Here is a 20308-nt window from a genome sequence, read left to right as displayed (position 1 = left end):
TGCCATAATCGCAGTGTCATCTGCATATCTTATAACGCTTAACTTAACTTATTTTAACGCTTCCTCAAGAGTGACTTCACTATGGTTCATTATGGCTTCATTAAATAGCAATGGGGACATAATACATCCCTACCTAACACCTCTCCTGATTTGAACAATCTGGACTGGGTTCGTTATCTATTACAATTTGTGCTCTTTGATTCCAGTAAAGGTTTGTTATTATTCGTATGTCCCTTTTGTGTATGTTTTTTGTCTTTAGAATTTGGACTATTTTTCATGTCCTACTTTGTCAAATGCTTTTTCAAAATCAACGTAACAAACAAGCACATCGGAGACCGATCCTGCATCGATAACTATAATGTTGTATTCAATGTGGGCTCCGAATATTTTTAATATTAACAAAGTTTAATATAAGTTATAAATTGTGAATCTCAGTGATATATTGAAATAAACTGTAAGTGTACAAACTCTTTACATAATATTCAGTAAAATTAGCATTAAAGTCAGCAAATTGCAATTATTTGTTATTGTTGTCAATACACAAATCCAGTTTTACCAGCAAAATAACCGCTTTTAGTAAAGACGGATATACCTGTTTTTAGCAGGTGTACAGGGTCGGACTTACTTTTCACTTAAAGTTTATCGAAATGAATTCAAACATGGAATTCCACAACAGTTCTACAATACAAGACCATCAAAGTCAAATAAACGCATCACAGTCATACTCTTTGGCAGCGTCGAGAGTGAAATTTCCTTTAAAATCCCAAGCAATTATCTTTAGTGCCTTAGAAAACACCAAACTTCAAGACTACCTTCTCTCACTCGGACATATAATTCAACCGAAAAATATAATCTTCTCTTCTAGATCAGCGGTTCTCAATCTTTTTGAGTCATGTACCATCTAAAGTTTCTTTTATTATATTTCTATATTTTTAGATTGTATAATCAAGACTTACTATGTACTACTATTAAGTTTTTGTGTGTTTTGTGTACCACCGCAAATAATGATATGTACCACCAGTGGTACATGTACCACAGATTGAGAACCGCTGTTCTAGATTATCTAATAATCGCATATGTATGTATTTATCCAATAAACAAATAGTGGATGATTTTATGAATAATCATGGTCAAATAGAAATACAAGGTGAAATTGTCAGAGCAGGAAGGTTAGTTACACCAGCGGAACGACTTGTGCTCTCCTGCGTATGTCCTTCAATACCGCACGACTTGCTAATCAATGAGTTACAAAAAATCGGCATAGTTCCTGTCTCCCCCATGACATTCCTCAAAATTAGTGCTTCTATGCCTGAGTTCAATCACATCCTTAGTTTTCGAAGACAAATCTATATCAGTCCTCACAGTCTAACACTACCAGAGTCTTTTACTCTTGTTTTTGACAACACGATATATAGAATATTCATCTCTCAAGACAGTTTAGTTTGCTTTAGATGCAAGAAGCCCGGTCACATTGCATCACAGTGCTCCGAACCACTAGCTCAACTAAACCCCAACCAAAACAATGAAGCATCGGTATCCAGCGCAACAAATATATCTTTGCAAGCACCCAATGATACAAAACCTTCTCAGTGTGAACAAATGTCTATTTCCAATGTCCCGGAGATACCGAACAAAGAAGATGCATCAAATAAGGACAGTCACATAATTAATCAACCAAAGCGTAACTTTGATGAAATTTTTTCACCACTTAAAGTCCAAGCAAAATCTAAAAAAGCTAAAATTAGTTCAGCAAGCACTTCTGAATGCTCATTTTCTCTCTTACTTGACCCTGCTAAAAACTTCATGGAAAATCACCCTCTACCTTTCCCTCTAAACTTTGATCAACTTAACATGCTCCTAATGAATATCACGGGATCAACAGATCCTATAACCACAATTCAAGAATATACCACAGACCTATCAGTTTTGTCCCATATGCTCAGTCTAGTTTACCCCCATTTAAAGGAAAGATCCATAAAACGAAAATTCACGTCCATAAAGAAAAAAATTAATAGTTATCTTGGCAGTGAGGCGTCAGACTGGGAAAGTGACACATCTCAATTAAGCTAGCATTAAGATTCAAGTTTCTACTTCAAAAGAATATTGATGGAATTTTTCATCACTTTGTTATGCTCCTACATCTTTCTCTGAATTCCAGCATCTATACTGCAGAGCTCTCTGGTTTGTTTAAAACCATCAAACTATGTATATATTAAAAACCTTCCTTGTTGCCCAGTCCTTTCCGACTCTCTTAGCACAGTCAAAGCTATGCAAAATATATACCATAAACACCCCATTGAGGAAAGAACCAAGGTCGAACTAATGGAAGCTCAAGAAAGTTTCAGAAGAATCCACTTCCTGTGGATACCATCCCACATAGGCATTGAAGGAAATATGAACAAGCAGATATTAGTGCGCATAACGCTATCACTAATGATACATCAGAAAGAGAGTGTCGGAGTGTCGCTAGCGATCTAAAAGTTCATTCCAAAAATAAAGTGTTAGTGCGTGGAATCAAATTATTGCTCCAAAGGTTTAATTGTATACAGATTGTAATTCATTTTTACCAATTTTTGATTTAATATTGTTACAAATGTTACAGAAATGTCGCTAATAACCTTCGGGTGGATGCGACTTTTTTTTAAATAAAAAAAAACAAGCACATCCAAATTTATATCCATGCATCTTTGAGCTATCACATGGAAGGTCATGATCCTCAGTAATGGACGACAACAAGAGAGAGAGAGAGAGAGAGAGAGAGAGAGAGAGAGACTACTCTATTTCTGAGACCACTATATGGGAGATCGCTTAAGAGATATTATAGCCAACAGATATACTAGCTAATTGAAAATGTAAATTGGAAAAGTTGTGAGAGTAAAAGCACTATTTGTTAATTATACAGTAATATTCCAGGGTAATAAGCTAGAAATAGACCATGTTCGGGACACTCAAAGATCCAGGTAGCTGACTACTTTTTTAGTTATTGTAGACCTATAGGAAGAAAACCTACCTGTTTCCTGCCTAGAGTTCGTGTCCGTTTTTTAATTATTAACAACTAAGTGCAAAAATCACGATTTTTTACCCCATTCAAAAGCTAAATACAGTAGAACCTCGATTATCCGTCAGGGCACCGGACCAAGGGTATGACGGATAATCGAAAAGACGGTTAACAGAACATTAAAAAAATTAATAATTCATAGTACAACTCACAAATTTCATTTGTATGTTTTGTTTGACAATATAAGAGGGATTTGTGTTCGTACAATCGAATCAATTTAAAATATTCTGAAATCTTTATCTGTTTTACTGTTGCTTCGCATTTTGCGACGGCTGAATTTCTTAATCGGCATAAGATCTTGCAATCTACTTTATTGGCTTCTTCTTGTTGAGAATACCACTCGATGAATTATTGCATGTGCGATGCAGCTTCTCTAGATTAATTACGCAAATCTTTGTCAGTTACAGTAGGTTCATCAACATAATATCTGTGTCTTAGTTCTAAAAGGGCCAATGTCAAATTTTTGTTTTTTTGTACAGCTTTCTTTTGAATTTAATATTGGCCAAACAAAATGCAAAAAAGTTGAACTTGGCCATTTTAACACCAAGTCACAGTGGCTTAATGCGAAAAGGGCCAGTGTCAATTTTTTGCATTTTGTTTGGTCAATATTAAATTCAAAAAAAAGCTGTACAAAAAAACCAAAATTTGATATTGGCCCTTTTAGAACCAAGCCACAGATATATTATCTACAGTCAAATTCCAAGTCTGTGTCAGCTTCTGAATCTGTTTGATCCGCCGTTGTTGCCATTTCAACGATTTCTTTGATTAATTATTTATATGGGAAATAAGCCACAATTAAAATGAAAAAAATAATTTTATTAACGTTTCGACGCCCAAATCGGGTGCCGTTGTCAAAATACAAAATATTACTAAAATAAACTAAAGTGTTGTTGCTAAGCAAAAAAATTCTTCTAATAATTTATTTAATCTCACTCATTTATATTGGCAATTCAGACATATATTATACATTTTAAAGTAGAAGACTTTAAAATGATATTGCCAATATTTATGAGTTGCGTTCCTGGGACGACTTACTGAAAGATAGTTCATTCGATTACATGAAATTAACCCCAACTCAAGAATATCTGTCATAAAAAATTATAGCATGTGATATGTCTTTAAAAAGACAACCAAATGCAACGACAGTAAAATTCTCGCGTTAGAGACTTCATAGTAAATCACAAGGGAAAACCAGGAAAAACCCTGTGATACTATCCCGACATCGTAAGTATTTGGTCTTACATTAATTTACTCTCAAAAAATAATACCAAATTCTGACTTGTAACATGTTTAAATTATAAATAATATTAATAATACTAGATATATAAGTAATACTAAATATAAAATATGTACTAGCTCGATATTATTGACTTACTAATCTTGGTATTTTCTTTCTATTGACTTCCTCTTTCAGTATGGGTAACCACATCCTACTGCATTCTACCGAGGAATTTGCGACACAATTGGTTTCATTTAGCATAATTAGAGCCGCTTCTTTGATTTTTCTCTTTTTACTATCTGATTCTTTCAGGACTATACTTGAATCTCTCCACTGAACTCTATGTTCATTATCCCATGCGTGTTGACATATTTGAGATCTCTCAAATTCTCTATTTTTAATATAAGATTGATGTTCACTTATTCTAACGTCTAATGGTCTTGATGTCTCACCTAAATAAAATTGTTCGCATTCACAAGGTATTTTATAAATGCAATTCTTTGTTCTTTCTTGATCATTGTTAGGTTTAGTTTTAGATAGAATAGATCTCAATGTGTTTGTTGTTTTGAATGTTGTTGAAATGTTGAATTTATTTCCTATTGTTTTAAGTTTCTCGGATAGTCCTTTTATATATGGTATTGATATTTTCCTCGTATTATTTCTGGTGAATGTTGTAGGATCCCGTTCTAAGTTGTTCTGTTCCATTCGATCCAATCCATTCCAAACGATTTCTTTATCTGTCAGTAATGGATAGCCGTTTGTGTCCTCCACAAATCAAATTAACTTTTTTTTATTTTTATTACATTAAAATTTTTGCTTATAAAGTCAATAAAACTTCTCTATATACACTGACGGTTAACAGAGGTGACGGTTAATGGAGAGACGGATAATCGAGGTTCCACGTTGACATAAAATTACAAAATTGAATTTTTTAGAACATTTAAAAACCTTCAAAATGCCGATTTTTGTAAAAACTTATTTTGTTTCTACGCAAACTGCGAAATCAGTGAAAATCGTTATTTGTTAATAACTTTTACTAAAACTGCCTTACAACAATGTTTCATCCAAAGTTGGGTATTGGGGTACTTAACAAACCCTCAAAATTTGAGACCGATCCATTAATTAGTTTAAGAGTTATTCTAATTGTCTATCCCAGAGACCTTTATTTTTCAATAACATAAGACAAAAAATAATGAAGATAGGGCAATTCTGCGTATGCCAAATGAAAGTAGAAAACTGATGACATCAAAATGTACTAAAAAAAGATAAAAAAATTATCTAATATAGTCAAAAATCCTAATGCCAAATTTGTGAAATTTTGTAGTTTATAAACATTTAGAATAACTTTAAAAATATTGTCCGTAGAAAAAATCATTTTACATATTAGAAAAGCTGGTATTTTACACGAATTTTTAAAAATGTAGTTCAATTGGTGACTAGTCGCGGTAAGTGAAGGAGAGCTGGGAGCCGACAAATGCACGAGTTCAAAAACTAAAAAAGGCAACTTAAAACTACTATAATTTTCTATATCTCGGGATCTACTGAATGTAGTTGTATTTAATATGTATTACTTTTTTTAATTTGTATGTCATTTTTCTGTACATTAGAAATATACAATTTGTCTAGACATTTATTAATTAATAAACAGTATAATTTGTTTAAACAATTTTTGAAAAAATAATTTTTCCCAAAAATCCATGATTTTAATCATACTATCGTTATTAATCATAGAAAAAGTTAAGGTATACTTTAATAAATAAATTATCTTCAATAAATAATTATCTAATAAAAATCATTTATTTATTAAAGTGTGCTTTAACTTTTTCTATGATCATTAATGATAATATGATTAAAAAAAAGATTTTTATAAAAAAAAATTTAAGAATTGTTTAAACAAATTAGACTGTTTATTAATTAATAAATTTATAAACAAATTGCATATTTGTAATGTACGTAGAAATTACATACAAATTAAAAAAAGAAAGATCAAAATCCATTGAGCTAATCCGGAGATACAGAAAATTATATTCCTTTGAAATTGCTTTTTCGGTATTTCAACTCGGTGGATTTGTAGGTTCCCCCACAGACCATATATACTTATAGACGTTTCACGACCATGTTAATCTTTCGGATCGAATTAACGCCATCTCTTGATTGGAATGGGAACTAAATTGACAAATTTTAGTTACGTGGGAATTTCAACTTATACATTTTGCGGGATTTTTGATGACATTTCGCAGGAAATTAAAACAACCGAAAGACAATTCAATGTTTTATTCAATATTTTACTGAAAACTTCAAATATTCCAATTTGTTTTCAAAATGCTAAACACTACTGCCATGTGTCACGTGAAAGCACTGATGTGTAATATTGAGTTGAATGAAAATTTTTGAAAAAATCTTGTAGGATGATTGTTTAGATAAATATTACCTTATAATCTTTTACAAACTTCCAAAAATATATAGGCCAGAAATGTTGATGACACACTTGTCTATTGGAATAAACTGTTTCAGGATCTATTATATTGTTTTTTTAAATGTGGAGAAACACAACACGGGATGATCAATGTAAACTAAAAATTCTACTCATAAAAACGGATGGTTAATACAATTGATTAATATTGTGATTAAATCTAATTAAAAACGTAACACCACTATAATAAAATAATTAAACCACAAACTGTAAAATAAAAAGTAAATAACAAATGAATTTAATTGTCAACTGTCAGTTGTTAAATATGACAAGAAAATTGACTGACAGCGACATCTCTGGATTGGAATGGTAACTAATTTGCTGTCTTGACCTTGACAATTTACGTGAAACGTCTATGAGTATGTATGGTTTGTGGGTTCCCCCTAGTAATCGTTTGAACTACATTTTTGAAAAATCGTAGAAGGTGCTGTGAAGGTACAATGTTTGTGCAAATTTTTTAAGAAAAAATACAAATCCCATTCTTTAAACTGGCATTAATGAGATTCCTTAATTATTATAAACAAATTAGTTGTGAACTAAAAAAAACATATGGCTAACTTTGTCCCAAATGAACCCAGGCTAATTTTTTATGTGAAAATTCGTGTTAAAATACTATCTTTTCGAATATATAAAAATATTGTTTCTACGGACAACATTTAAAGTTATTCTAAATGTTTATAAATAAAAATTTTTAAAAATTTGGCATTAGGATTTTTGACTATATTAATTATTTTTTTTATCTTTCTTTAATACATTTTGATACTATCACTCTTCTACTTTCATTTGGCATACTCAGAATTGCCCTATCTTCATTATTTTCTGTCTTATCTTATTGCAAAATAAAGGTCTCTGGGATAAACAAATAGAACAACTCTTAAATTAATTAATGGATCGGTCTCAAATTTTAAAGGTTTGTTAAGTACGCCAATACCCAACTTTTGGTAAAACACTAAAGTTCTAAGGTAGTTTTAGTAAAAGTTATTTGCAGTTTGCGTAGCAACAAATTAACTTTTCAACATTAAAAAATCGGCATTTTAAAGGTTTTTCAATGTTCTAAAAAAATTGAATTTTGCAATTTTATTTCGACTATTTAGCTTTTAAATAGGGTGCATTAATCGAAAAAAATCGCGATTTTTGTACTAAATTGTTAATAATTAATAACGAACGCGAACTCTAGGCAGGAAACAGGTAGGTTTTCTTCCTATAGGTCTACAATAACTAAAAAATAGTTAGCTACCTGGATATTTGAGTGTCCCGAGAAAATCCTTATTACTCTGGACTATAATTATTATAAAACTAAACTATAAGTACATTAATTTTTCTAAAAATCTTGTGAGAATCTTATAAAGAAAATTGTTTTAGGTGTCACGAATTAGAAGCAGAGCTACAGAGACTTAAGGCAGAATTTGAAGTTCTTAAAGGTCGTTCTGTACCAAATGACAGTAGTGGAGCAATGATCAGTAGTGTTGCTAAAGTGGTTCAGCCTACTGCAACAGTGTCAAGTGTACCTGTTTCTGGACCTAGTAAGTAAATTAAATGAATATAATACTCTATGCACTCCTACCTCATGTTTTTCCGTCCTATCAAGTTATTATTTCCTTGTATGATTCACATTCTTGGCAATTTTTTCTAGTATTCTTCTCCGTTTGTGCCTTTCTTAATAATCTTTGGTTCGCCCCCTCCACACTGCTTTAGTTAAAGTTTTCTTCTCAACAATTCTATACTTTGATATAATACTCAACTAAAGGGCCTAGCCGAGTAAGATGGTGAAAAGTGCCCCCAACTCAATTTAAATTCCATATAGGCCACTTTTAAGCACATATAGAGGAATTCACTTTCTGAAATTTTTAGCCCCCTAGGTGGTCACGTGACCCCCTAGTGCCTAATTAAGCTTTTTATGTTTTTATTTTTTATCTCAGCCGCATCAAGAGCTAGCCAAAAACTTTATTTAAAAAAGTTGTAAGTTTCAAAAAGATCTATATGAATTTTTTTTTTTAATTTTTTGGCGGGAAATTCGAATTTTTAGAACAATTTTAAACTTTTAAATAACTCTGAAAAAAAAACTAAGACACTCGTTTTTGCGGAAATCAATTATAATATGTATTTTTGCACAATCTTTCACCCTGAATTTTTTCAGATTTTTAAAATTGGTGAAACGTACCTTTAAAAATAAAAAACCGAATTTTTCGGTTTTTTTTTTCGTTTTTTGATAAAATTTTATACATATTTTTCAAAAAAGGTAACACCGTCACTAGAATAGGTAAAAAACTGAAAAATAATTGAGGTTTGCTTAATAAAAATTTTTTGTAACGCCATCCATTTTCAAGATACAGGGCGTTGAAGAAAACAAAATTTTACACATTTTTTATGATGTTGCCGAAACTACTGGCAACATTGTAATAGAACTTGACGGGTTTTAAGAGGTAGCTATTGTGCATGTTTTGACATACAATTAAGGATTTGATATTCATCATTGGCGCGCATAGGGGTAATGGTCTGAACTTTTCAAAGAAAAAAAGATAGTACGCCACTGACATATTTCAAATTAACAATCATTTTTGAATTCCTCGTTCAATTTGCAATAAAAAATCTATCTTCTCATTTTTTCATATGACGCGCCGTTTTGTTGCAAAAAATAAAATATCTTAACGCTTCCAAAGTATTCGAATTAATTTTTATAATTATTATGGATGTACGATAGGGTGGGTCGAATTTTTCAAATCGAACAAAATTAGTATGGGTATGAATCGGAAGTTGCATTAGACTATTAGAAACAGTATAAAAATAATAAAAAATATATCACATATATGTTTTAGCTCTCTACCGGGACTTGAAATTTCCCATAAATGGAAATTTTCCCCCCGACTTTCGAATTAGTTTTACAAAATAAAACAAAGTTGTATTCATCTAAATTTTTGGTTCTAAAGAAAATTAATGCGTGTTACGCTACTGATTGGCTGTTGTCGCTTGTTTAACGCATGCGCGAGCGAGATTACTAGACTGACCTTTCAGCTAATTTCGTAGAAATCGCAGTACAGTTTTGTCTGGACAGGTTGGCAGATCACTATTTTTTTTTGTATGATTTGTTGTCGGATTTTGTATAATTGAAACTGCTTCGTGTTGTGTACTGTATTATTGCCGTAATAACTTTTTATAACTAATTAGTTTATTAAACTAAAAAAGATATAAGTGTGTTAGTAAAATGAGTTCAAAACTTTTAAAAATTCGAAGTAAAGTGCGTTGTCCTATATTTGGAATACCTTCTGAACCATCTTCAAGTGTTTCGCCTACTGTTAGTGACATTATAAGGTATATATTATATGTGCGGTATGATTTACAAGAAGCAAACTCCGGAAAACAGCCGCCTATAACCGAAGTTCACGCTGTTGTTTGTCAACGCATTGAAAAGATCTGGTCTTTGGCTTCAATTCCAACTGTAAGCTCAAAACGCATTAAGGACCTTCTTAAACGGTATTATGATGAATATATTAAATTAATTCGATATCCAAAAACAAAAAGATCTGATACATACACACAAAAAGTGGACGCTTTCCGAGAAACTTCCATGACAAGACTTTTTGACATTGCATCGTGTAAATGCATGACTTTTGATTTTTGCAAATGCCCTAAGAATCACAAAGTCCCTATTATCGAGCGTCCTTTCCTATTAGACCAGAGGAAAGAAAGAAAAATGATGATAACAGGTGTCGATAAAAATACTACCATTAAATTACAGCGCGCATTGGATCGACAAATGAAACATAAAGAAATCGAACTCAATGATAGAAGTCCTTGCAAAAAAAGAAAGATGTCTGAAATGAGTAAGAATGTTTCAGAAGCACATGTTGATAATGATATTGTTGACGTTGATACGGAACCTATACCTTCAACATCAACTTCGGAGTCTAATAAAACCTATAATACATTACATCTTCCAAAACTCGCAAGAATCTGCGATAGATATGGAGTTTCAAACCGATCCACGGCTGCTATTGCTACTGCAGTGTTACAAGATGTCGGCCTAGTGTCCTCCGAAGAGAACCGTTTGGTTATAGATAAGAGCAAGGTACGTCGAGCACGAAATAAAGCAAGGCAACATCTACAAAGTAATGTACACCAAAGCTCTCTAGAAAGTATTTATTTCGATGGGAGAAAAGATAAAACCTTAACGATCGAAAAGAAAAATGGTCGGTCTTATCGAAAATTGGTATCAAGAGAACATATTTCTATCATAAGCCAACCAAACTCACAATATTTAGGACATACGACACCAGTAATTGGAAATGGAAAAGCTATATGTGATTCTCTTCTTAGCTTTCTTTCAACCAATAATGTGAAGTTAGATTTTCTAAAATGTATAGGATGTGACGGAACTAATACGAATACTGGATGGAAGTCTGGAGCAATTCGATTTATGGAGTTACGTCTACAAAGGCCTCTTCAATGGTTTATTTGCCTACTACACGCAAACGAATTGTCTCTAAGACATTTATTTAGTGTATTGGATGGGCGAACCAGCGGGCCTCAGGGATTCACTGGGCCTATCGGAAAGGCACTGGAAACCTGCGACCATCTCTGTGTTAAAGCGTTCAGCCCTGTCTCCGGTAACCTTATTTCTCAAAAAGAAGATGTGATAAAATCTTTAAGCACTGATCAAAAATACATGTACGAAATGTGTCAGGCTGTATCATTGGGTGTGTGTAGCGACGAACTCGCTAACAGGCAGCCTAGCAATATGTCACATTCTCGCTGGCTTACAACGGCCAACCGCATATTACGCCTTTATATTGGAACCATTGACCCATCTGAAGAACTACAGACACTAGTTGATTATATCATGAACGTCTACGCTCCCGTATGGTTCCACATCAAAGAACAACCTTCGTGTGAAATGGGACCCAAACATCTTTTTAAATTAATTAAATACTCCAGATGTTTATCAGATAAAGTGAAAACAGTTGTTGATCCAGTAATACAACGTAATGCATTTTTTGCCCATCCGGAAAATCTTTTGCTTGCTATGATAACAGACAACAGAGGTTTCGTCAAAGAATTAGGTCTAAGACGTATCATAAAAGCAAGAAAGGAATCAGGTGATAAGGTAAGAGTGTTTAAAGTTCCGAAACTAAATTTCAATGCAACAGACTATATTGAAATGATACACTGGGCCGATTTACTAGTAACTTCACCTCCCTTACTAGGAGACATTACCGACTCAACTCTTGTGGATATGCTGTCGAACATATATGTTCAATTAAAATAGAATTTTCAAAATTTCCCTGCCATACTCAAGCATTGAACGTTGCGTAAAACTGGTAACTGAGGCATCTATCACTGTAGTAGGTGAAAAGGCTCGTGATGGATTAATTCGTACCACACTCGAGTCTAGAGGTCTTATGCCATCTTTTGATTGTAAAGCTGAATTTAAGTGTTAACATTGCAATTTTTCTCACAGTTTATTATATTTTTTTACTTAAAGTCTTATATTTAGTGTACCTATTTTTTTCTGGATTTGTCAAAAATGTATGTTTAATTAATAATAAATATTGTTTCTTTTTAAACAGCTTGTTTAAATTTTATTCTACTCTTTAAAAATCAAAGAAAAAAAAATAGAAAAATCTGACATTTCAAACGCAGGTAGAGGGCTATAAACTATATTGAATTAAAAATCTAAAAGCATGATCTCAAACAATTCAGTATTATGCAACTTTTGAAAACTACCCACCTATGAAATTTGAAAAAAAAAATTATTTTTACAAAATCGACCCACCCTAATGTACGAGTTTATGTATGTAGATGTAGAAACTACCAGAAGTTCGAATACTTTGTAAGGGTTAAGATCTTTTATTTTTTGAATAAAAATGGCGCGTCGTATGAAAAAATAAGAAGATAGATTTTTTGTCACAAATTGAACGAGGAATTAAAAAACGATTGTTAATTTGAAATATGTCAGTGGCGTACTGTCTTTATTTTTTAAAAAGTTCAGACCATTACCCCTATGCGCGCCAATGATGAATATCAAATCCTTAATTGTATGTCAAAACATGCATAATAACTACCTCTTAAAACCCGCCAAGTTTTATTACAATGTTGCCAGTAGTTTCAGCAAAATCGTAAAAAATGTGTAAAATTTTGTTTTCTTCAACGCCCTGTATCTTGAAAATGGATGGCGTTACAAAAATTTTTTATTAAGCAAACCCCAGTTATTTTTCAGTTTTTTACCTATTCTAGTGACGGTGTTCCCTTTTTTGAAAAACATGTATAAAATTGTATCAAAAAACGAAAAAAAAAAAAACGAAAAAATGCGGTTTCTTATTTTTAAAGGTACGTTTCACCAATTTTAAAAATCTGAAAAAATTCACGGTGAAAGATTGTGCAAAAATACACATTATAATTGATTTTCGTAAAAACGAGTGTCTTCGTTATTTTTTTCAGAGTTATTTTAAAGTTTAAAATTGTTCTAAAAATTCGAATTTCCCGCCAAAACGTAAAAAAAATTTTCATATAGATCTTTTAAAAAACTTAAGTCGACTTTACACTACATGATTTATCATGTGATTTGTCATATGATTTTTCCCATGACGAGCCGCATGACAATGCTTATGACAAAACGAGCCGTATAAACAATGCAAAATCATATGACAAATCACACAGTGTAAACATGTAAATTTCACTCCATGATCAAATCATATGATAAATCACATGATAAATCATGTAATGTAAAGTCGACTTTATTTAAATAAAGTTTTTGGCTAGCTCTTGATGCGGCTGAGATAAAAAAACATAAAAAGCCTAATTAGGCTCTAGGGGGGTCACGTGACCACCTAGGGGGCTAAAAATGTCAGAAAGTGAGTTCCTCTATATGTGCTAAAAAGTGGCCTATATGGAATTTAAATCGAGTTAGGGGCACTTTTCACCATCTTACCCGGCTAGGCGCTTTATATGGAATCACCATGCATTTCAAACAAATATTTATTTCTTTTGAAACAACTTGTTAGTGTCTTGTTGGCCTTGTGGAGCAAGGAATGTCTCAGAGGGATATAGCTGCAGTGGTAGGAGTAGCACAGGATCTTTTGTCCAGAACCAATGCTAGGTATCAGGAATTAACAAAGATTAAAAATGGACCAAGACAAAGTCCCCAAAAAGTAACAAAGGTTCACCACAATCATTTCATTGTCCAAGCAACTAGAAAAGGCCCAACAATTTCTCATCTGCAGCTCCAAAGCTTTTGGAAGCTACAGGTGTAAGTGTTTCAGTTGAAATGATAAGAAGAAGAGTCTGTATTCAAGGACTATACAGCAAGAGACCAGTTACGGGTTCCTGAGTTATCCATGTAGCACAAAATTGATCGCATAATTTGGTATCTTCCACACCAAAGCTGGAATATTGGAAATTGGCAAAATGTACTATTTTTAGATGGAACCAGGATTTGTGTAAAATCAGACGACCAACGAATTCGTGTATTGAGAGGACAAGGAAAAAAGTAAGAACGAAAACTGTCAGATCGGTTCACAGATGGGTCAATCCAAGCCAAGTGGTCCAAAGGTGGTTGCTGGACTATTTTTAATATTTTTTATTTTTCTACCTTTTAAACTTCAGTCTATAGAGAGAACAAAATTGCATTCATTTTATTTTTAAAAAATTTAGTTTGCCGATGACGGCCATTTTTGTTAAAGCTTGTCGATCATTTTCGCGGAAAACATGGCTTCGCTCTTTAGCCAATATTTTTACTGAGGTTTGTCCTAGAACAATAAATAAAAAAAAACCAAACTTTTTAGAAAAGTATGCTCTAAAAAATTGCCTGTAGCATTATTTAATTTCAAACTACCCTTAAGGCCTTAAATGAACCTCAAAGTTTGAAAAGGTAAACTGATAAAATTCCAAAAATGAATAACCATTTTCAATGTCGTTGCAACAAGAAACTACAGCCGCGCGATATTCTAGTCCAATCAGAGAGTGCCGCAAGCACCTCTACCGGTTTCGAAACTTATTAGTCTCTCATCAGGAGGCACATATGCTGCTCTCCCTGATCCAACCAAAACAAACCCCGGCGGGCAGTCACGGATCGCAACGAACGAAATGACATAGATGCCCTAGCGGCAACTGCTATCAAAAGTCAAGTTTTCAGTCTAATGGCATATAAAGCAACATAATGCTACTCTACATCCCACCAGAATGAAAACAATGGGAACCTTCTCTGGTTACACCTGCAAACCTTCTCTGGTTACGCTTGCAAATTGTAGAAGCCTCGGAGGTGTAACCAGAGAAGGTTCCCATTGTTTTCATTCTGGTGGGATGTAGAGTAGCATTATGTTGCTTTATATGCCATTAGACTGAAAACTTGACTTATAGCAGTTGCCGCTAGGGCATCTATGTCATTTCGTTCGTTGCGATCCGTGACTGCACGCCGGGGTTTGTTTTGGTTGGATCAGGGAGAGCAGCATATGTGCCTCCTGATGAGAGACTAAATGTTTCGAAACCGGTAGAGGTGCTTACGGCACTCTCTGATTGGACTAGAATATCGCGCGGTTGTAGTTTCGTGTTGCAACGACATTGAAAATGGTTATTCATTTTTGATTTACTTTACTCTGTTTGGAGTACAAAGGGAACTATTCTCGTTAAAACTTTACCGCGCTGAGCAGATGGGACGTGAATTATATATTGTAAAATTCCCTCATCTTCCTTAGTCTCGGCATCCGTATGGCTTGCAAATTGTAGAAGCCTCGGAGGTGTAACCAGAGAAGGTTCCCATTGTTTTCATTCTGGTGGGATGTAGAGTAGCATTATGTTGCTTTATATGCCATTAGACTGAAAACTTGACTTTTGATAAAATTCCATTTTCAGCATTTTTTTAACAGCATAAGGCAAGCCTATAATGGTTTGTAATTCTTTTTCTGGAAAAGACATACGTACATACTTTAAATAAAAAAAATGTTTAAGCTTTGAGACTTGAGTAAATTTTTTCAAAAAAATTCTCGAAAATGTAATTTTTTGAAAAATCTCAAAGTTTGACCCCTTATATCCTTGATGGGCACGGATGAAAAAATTTGAAATTTGGCTGAAAAAATGGGTCAAAAATCAAAATGGTCAAAATTTGAGCGTTTGCGGACAGGGTAATTAAAATTCAAATAAACTGTCTAATGAAATAACAATTAATGTATTTTCACCAGATTTCACAATGAATACAAATTTATACAGGGTGGGCCAAAGACAAGAGTCCACCTCGATATTTAGCAATAGTTACCTATTAGATTTTAAGGAAATGCTGAAATATGTCCATTTTTCATACTACGTGACGTCATCTATCAGAGCGTGATGACGTAATCGATGATTTTTTTAAATGGGCATAGGGGTCTTGTGGCAACTAAAAATACATTGTACTGCTTTCAGAAAATAGAAAAAATGTTTATTTCACAAATAAACATTTCTTTTCGCTTAAATTAAATCACAAATTCACAAATCCCACCTACCTATTGACAGTTTCAACATTGAATTTAAGCGAAAAGCAATGTTTATTTGCCAAATAATAATTTTTTTTCTATTTTATGACAGCAATAAAAAGTATTTTGAGTTAAATAAATTACATACATTCTTCTTTTTGTGTCAATTACTTTAATTCAAAAATTATCTTTTGGCCACCCTGTATAAATAATTATATTATTGTTTATACTACTGAACAGAGAATTGAACACTCTTTCAAATGAGATAACAAACGACCCCTATTCCCATTTAAAAAAATCATCGATTACGTCATCACGCCCAGATCGATGACGTCACTGACGATGACACGTCATGGAGACGTATGAAATATATATAAAAAACTTGTAATTTAAAAATAAAAATCGACCTGTTTCGGCATTCCCTTAAAATATAATAACTGCCAAATATCAAGGTGAAATCTGGTGAAAATAGATTCATTTTTAAAAATAAAACGGGATAATACCCGAAGGTTGGCTGTATACCATCTAGTTAAATAAAATTAACATGAAGTAAAACTCCCTAGTGTAGTTGGTATATTTAATAAAAAATTTTAAAAATCCAAGCGGATTACGTTCAAAACGTTTTCGGACTTATCAGTCCATCATCAGTGAACTCTCTGTCCTTGCTAAATAGCCACAATACCAAACACTGGTCAAAATGTATGTTCTAACTACATGGTGAAATTTGTAAAATAATTTGGCTTACATTGGATGCCAACGGATTATTACTAGGTACATGATGCTCTACTCCATTAATTGAGATTTTTTATGAATAGGTCTACATTGAACTACGTTTAGTCTGTCAATCTGACTAAACGTAGTTTGTATGTCAATGTAGTCAATCTACATTGACTGACTAAACGTAGTTCAATGTAGACCTATTCATAAAAAATCTCTTAATTAATGGAGTAGAGTATCATGTACCTAGTAATAATCCGTTGGCATCCAATGTAAGCCAAATTATTTTACAAATTTCACCATGTAATTAGAACATACATCTTGACGAGTGTTTGGCATTGTGGCTATTTAGTAAGGACAGAGAGTTCACTGATGATGGACTGATAAGTCCGAAAACGTTTTGAACGTAATCCGTTTGGATTTTTAAAAATTTTTTGGATTTTTATTAAATATATTAGAATTTTTATTAAATATACCAACTACACTAGGGAGTTTTACTTCATGTTAATTTTAGATTAATTTTTATTTCATTAGACAGTTTATTTCAATTTTAATTACCCTGCCTGAAAATGCTCAAATTTTGACCATTTTGATTTTTGACCATTTTTTCAGGCATGTAACTCCCATATGAGGTACGTCTGCAACCCCAAATGTTTATTCCTTATTCTACTTGCTAGAGGCTAACATTCAGCCAGATTTCAAATTTTTCATCCGTGCCCATCAGAGATATAATGGGTCAAACTTTGAGTTTTTTCAAAAAATTACATTTTTGAGATTTTTGAAGATATTCTTCTTTAGCGGCGAATCGATTGAGGGTAAAATTTGATTGATCCGCGCGCATGCGCACACCGACAGTATGGTATTAATCGTTATACGGGCTCTGATTGGGTGTTGAAATTTTGAAATGATCTGTCAATAATTGTTCAATGTGAAGGTTAGCGGTAAACAAAAATATTGTATAATATTAGTTTTTATTGATGTGTGGACAGAAATAAAATCAAATTTATAATTATAGTGACTTTTTAAATAGTTTTGAAAAGCCGCAGATACGTAATTCTAAATGTTTCAGTTGGAAATACCTAATAGTTTCAATACATAAACAAAATAATGTAGTTACATTTTAGTAGGCAATGCTTTAATTTCATAATTTGATTACGAACAAACTTTCTACAAATCTTCATCTCATATATCGTTTTCTTACTCTATATTTTGTTGTATTTTATTTCGACAAAAATCAAACTAATAATTTTATTAAATTCATATAAATTTATGGTGTAAACGTTTAGTTTGTGTATATTCCCACATAACGTATACGCGAATGTGGTGCAGTTTGAAATACCGTCGTACGGCGCGGTAGACGTTAAGTGGGTTCAAGCCTCAAGCAAGTTATTATTTTTTTATTTTTTTTATAGAATTTATGATTGTAAGTGGTAAATTTTTGAAGATATTCTTCTTTTTGAAAGTGGTAGATAAGAAGGTTAGTTTGATTTTTAAATAAAATAAGTACAAATAACCTTTTAAGTAAGTATATTTACTTCATTTAAATTACCTATTATATTATAGAAGAATATCTTCTTACGTGCGTACAAAGTACACACACACATTCATTTTTTTTTAATTTACTCAAATCTCAAAGCTCAAACTTTTTTTACTTAAAGTATCCACGTATGTCTTTTGCAGAAAAAATTTACAAACCATTATCGGCTTGCCTTATGCTGTTAAGAAAATGCAGAAAATGGAATTTTATCAGTTTAAATTTTCAAACTTTGAGGTTCATTTAAGGGTAGTTTGAAATTAAATAATGCTATAGGCCGTTTTTTAGAGCATACTTTTCTAAAAAGTTTGGTTTTTGATTTATTGTTCTAGGACAAACCTCAGTGAAAATATTGGCTAAAGAGCGAAGCCATGTTTTCCGTGAAAATGATCGATACGCTTTAACAAAAATGGCCGTCATCGGCAAACTAAACTTTTTTAAAATAAAATAAATGGAATTCTGTAGTCTCTATAGACTGAAGTTTAAAAGGTAGAAAAATAAAAAATATTAAAAATAGTCAAGCAACCAACTTAATTTATATTGGACCACTTGGCATGGATTGACCGAGATATAAAGGAGAAAGTGTCATATTCGGGGGAAGCATTATGAGTGGTAAAAAACACTCCTTTAATTTGCATCCAACCAACTTTAACAGCTCACAGGTATGTTGATTTGGTTCTAGAACCTGTAGTTAGGCTCTGGAGAGGTGCAATGGGAGACAATTTAATCTTCATGCATGATAATGCACCTCACATGCCAGCAGAGTTACTAGACTCTCTTAAAACGGCAGATATCTGTTCTTGAGTGGCCTACTTGCTCACCTGACCTTAACCCTATAGAGAATTTTTGGGATATGCTTAAAAGAAAAATTAGAGCTCGGCTAGTACAAGCTGCTCTTGAAGAATGGAAAAACCCACCACAACAAAATGTTAACAGACTAAGTGTTCACTATCATGGCATATAAAACAACATAATGCTACTCTACATCCCACCAGACTGAAAACAATGGGAACTTTCTCTGGTTACACCTCCGAGGCTTCTATAATTTGCAAGCCATACGGATGCTGAGACTAGGAAGATAAGGGAATTTTACAATTTATAATTCACGTCCCATCTGCTCAGCGCGGTAAAGTTCCAACGAGAATGGTTCCCTTTGTACTCAAATCAGAGTAAACATGTAAATAAAAAACGTTGGACGGACGGCCGCCCGAGAACTTTATCGTACCGATCTATTATCGTTATCGTACTAGATACTGGCATTCTATAAAAATAGCAAAGTTACTCGTTATTTTGATATTTTAGAAACACCTTGTATACTTGAAAATATTTTATAGTTCAATCAATAGAATATTATAGTCATACTTTCATTTCAAATTAGTTCATTTTTCTGAGAAATTAATAGTTTACAATATTTGCATTTCATTCTATTTCTATTACGCCAGTCAATGCGCCAGATTAAGAACAAGGTATTACCTCCGAATTCTATCCTACTGCATGGATTTTAATGAAATTTTGGGAGTAGCCCAATCTCTTCGTTCAAAGTCTATCCTATATGCTATGGCGCTTTTATCATGGGGGCGGTTCCCACCACTTCTCGGGGGTGAAACATTTTTATTTTCGAATTACATGGAGAAAAGGAAGATTTTTAAGAAAATTTAAAAATGCATTCTATAATTTGATCACATTTTTTACAAAAAGCATTCATTTTAAACCCGTTCAACTTCTTGAAAGTAGAAATAACACTATATTTAAAGGTATTGCAGAAGAAAAACAATGCATTTAATTTCTGGTGGATGAGGGGTTAAATGTATGTACTTTTCATTTTTCCTTAAAGTACATTAGTCATATATTTTTTTGCACCATATCT

General features: G+C 32.7%; 1 protein-coding gene across 1 annotated transcript in view; it reads left to right on the top strand.

Annotated features, from left to right (window-relative positions):
- The window catches only part of LOC126893213 (CTTNBP2 N-terminal-like protein), a 73374-nt gene that overhangs the window by 48548 nt on the left and 4518 nt on the right, over nt 1-20308 (top strand). The window contains exon 6 of the mRNA XM_050663178.1: nt 8113-8273. Within this exon, the coding sequence (XP_050519135.1) occupies nt 8113-8273 (161 nt within the window). The remainder of the gene's footprint in view (nt 1-8112; nt 8274-20308) is intronic.

This window comes from Diabrotica virgifera, chromosome 10, assembly GCF_917563875.1.
Source record: "Diabrotica virgifera virgifera chromosome 10, PGI_DIABVI_V3a".
Taxonomy (NCBI): domain Eukaryota; kingdom Metazoa; phylum Arthropoda; class Insecta; order Coleoptera; family Chrysomelidae; genus Diabrotica; species Diabrotica virgifera.
The sequence above is the reverse complement of the archived record's forward strand: the minus strand, read 5'-3'. Positions and strand labels throughout refer to the sequence as shown.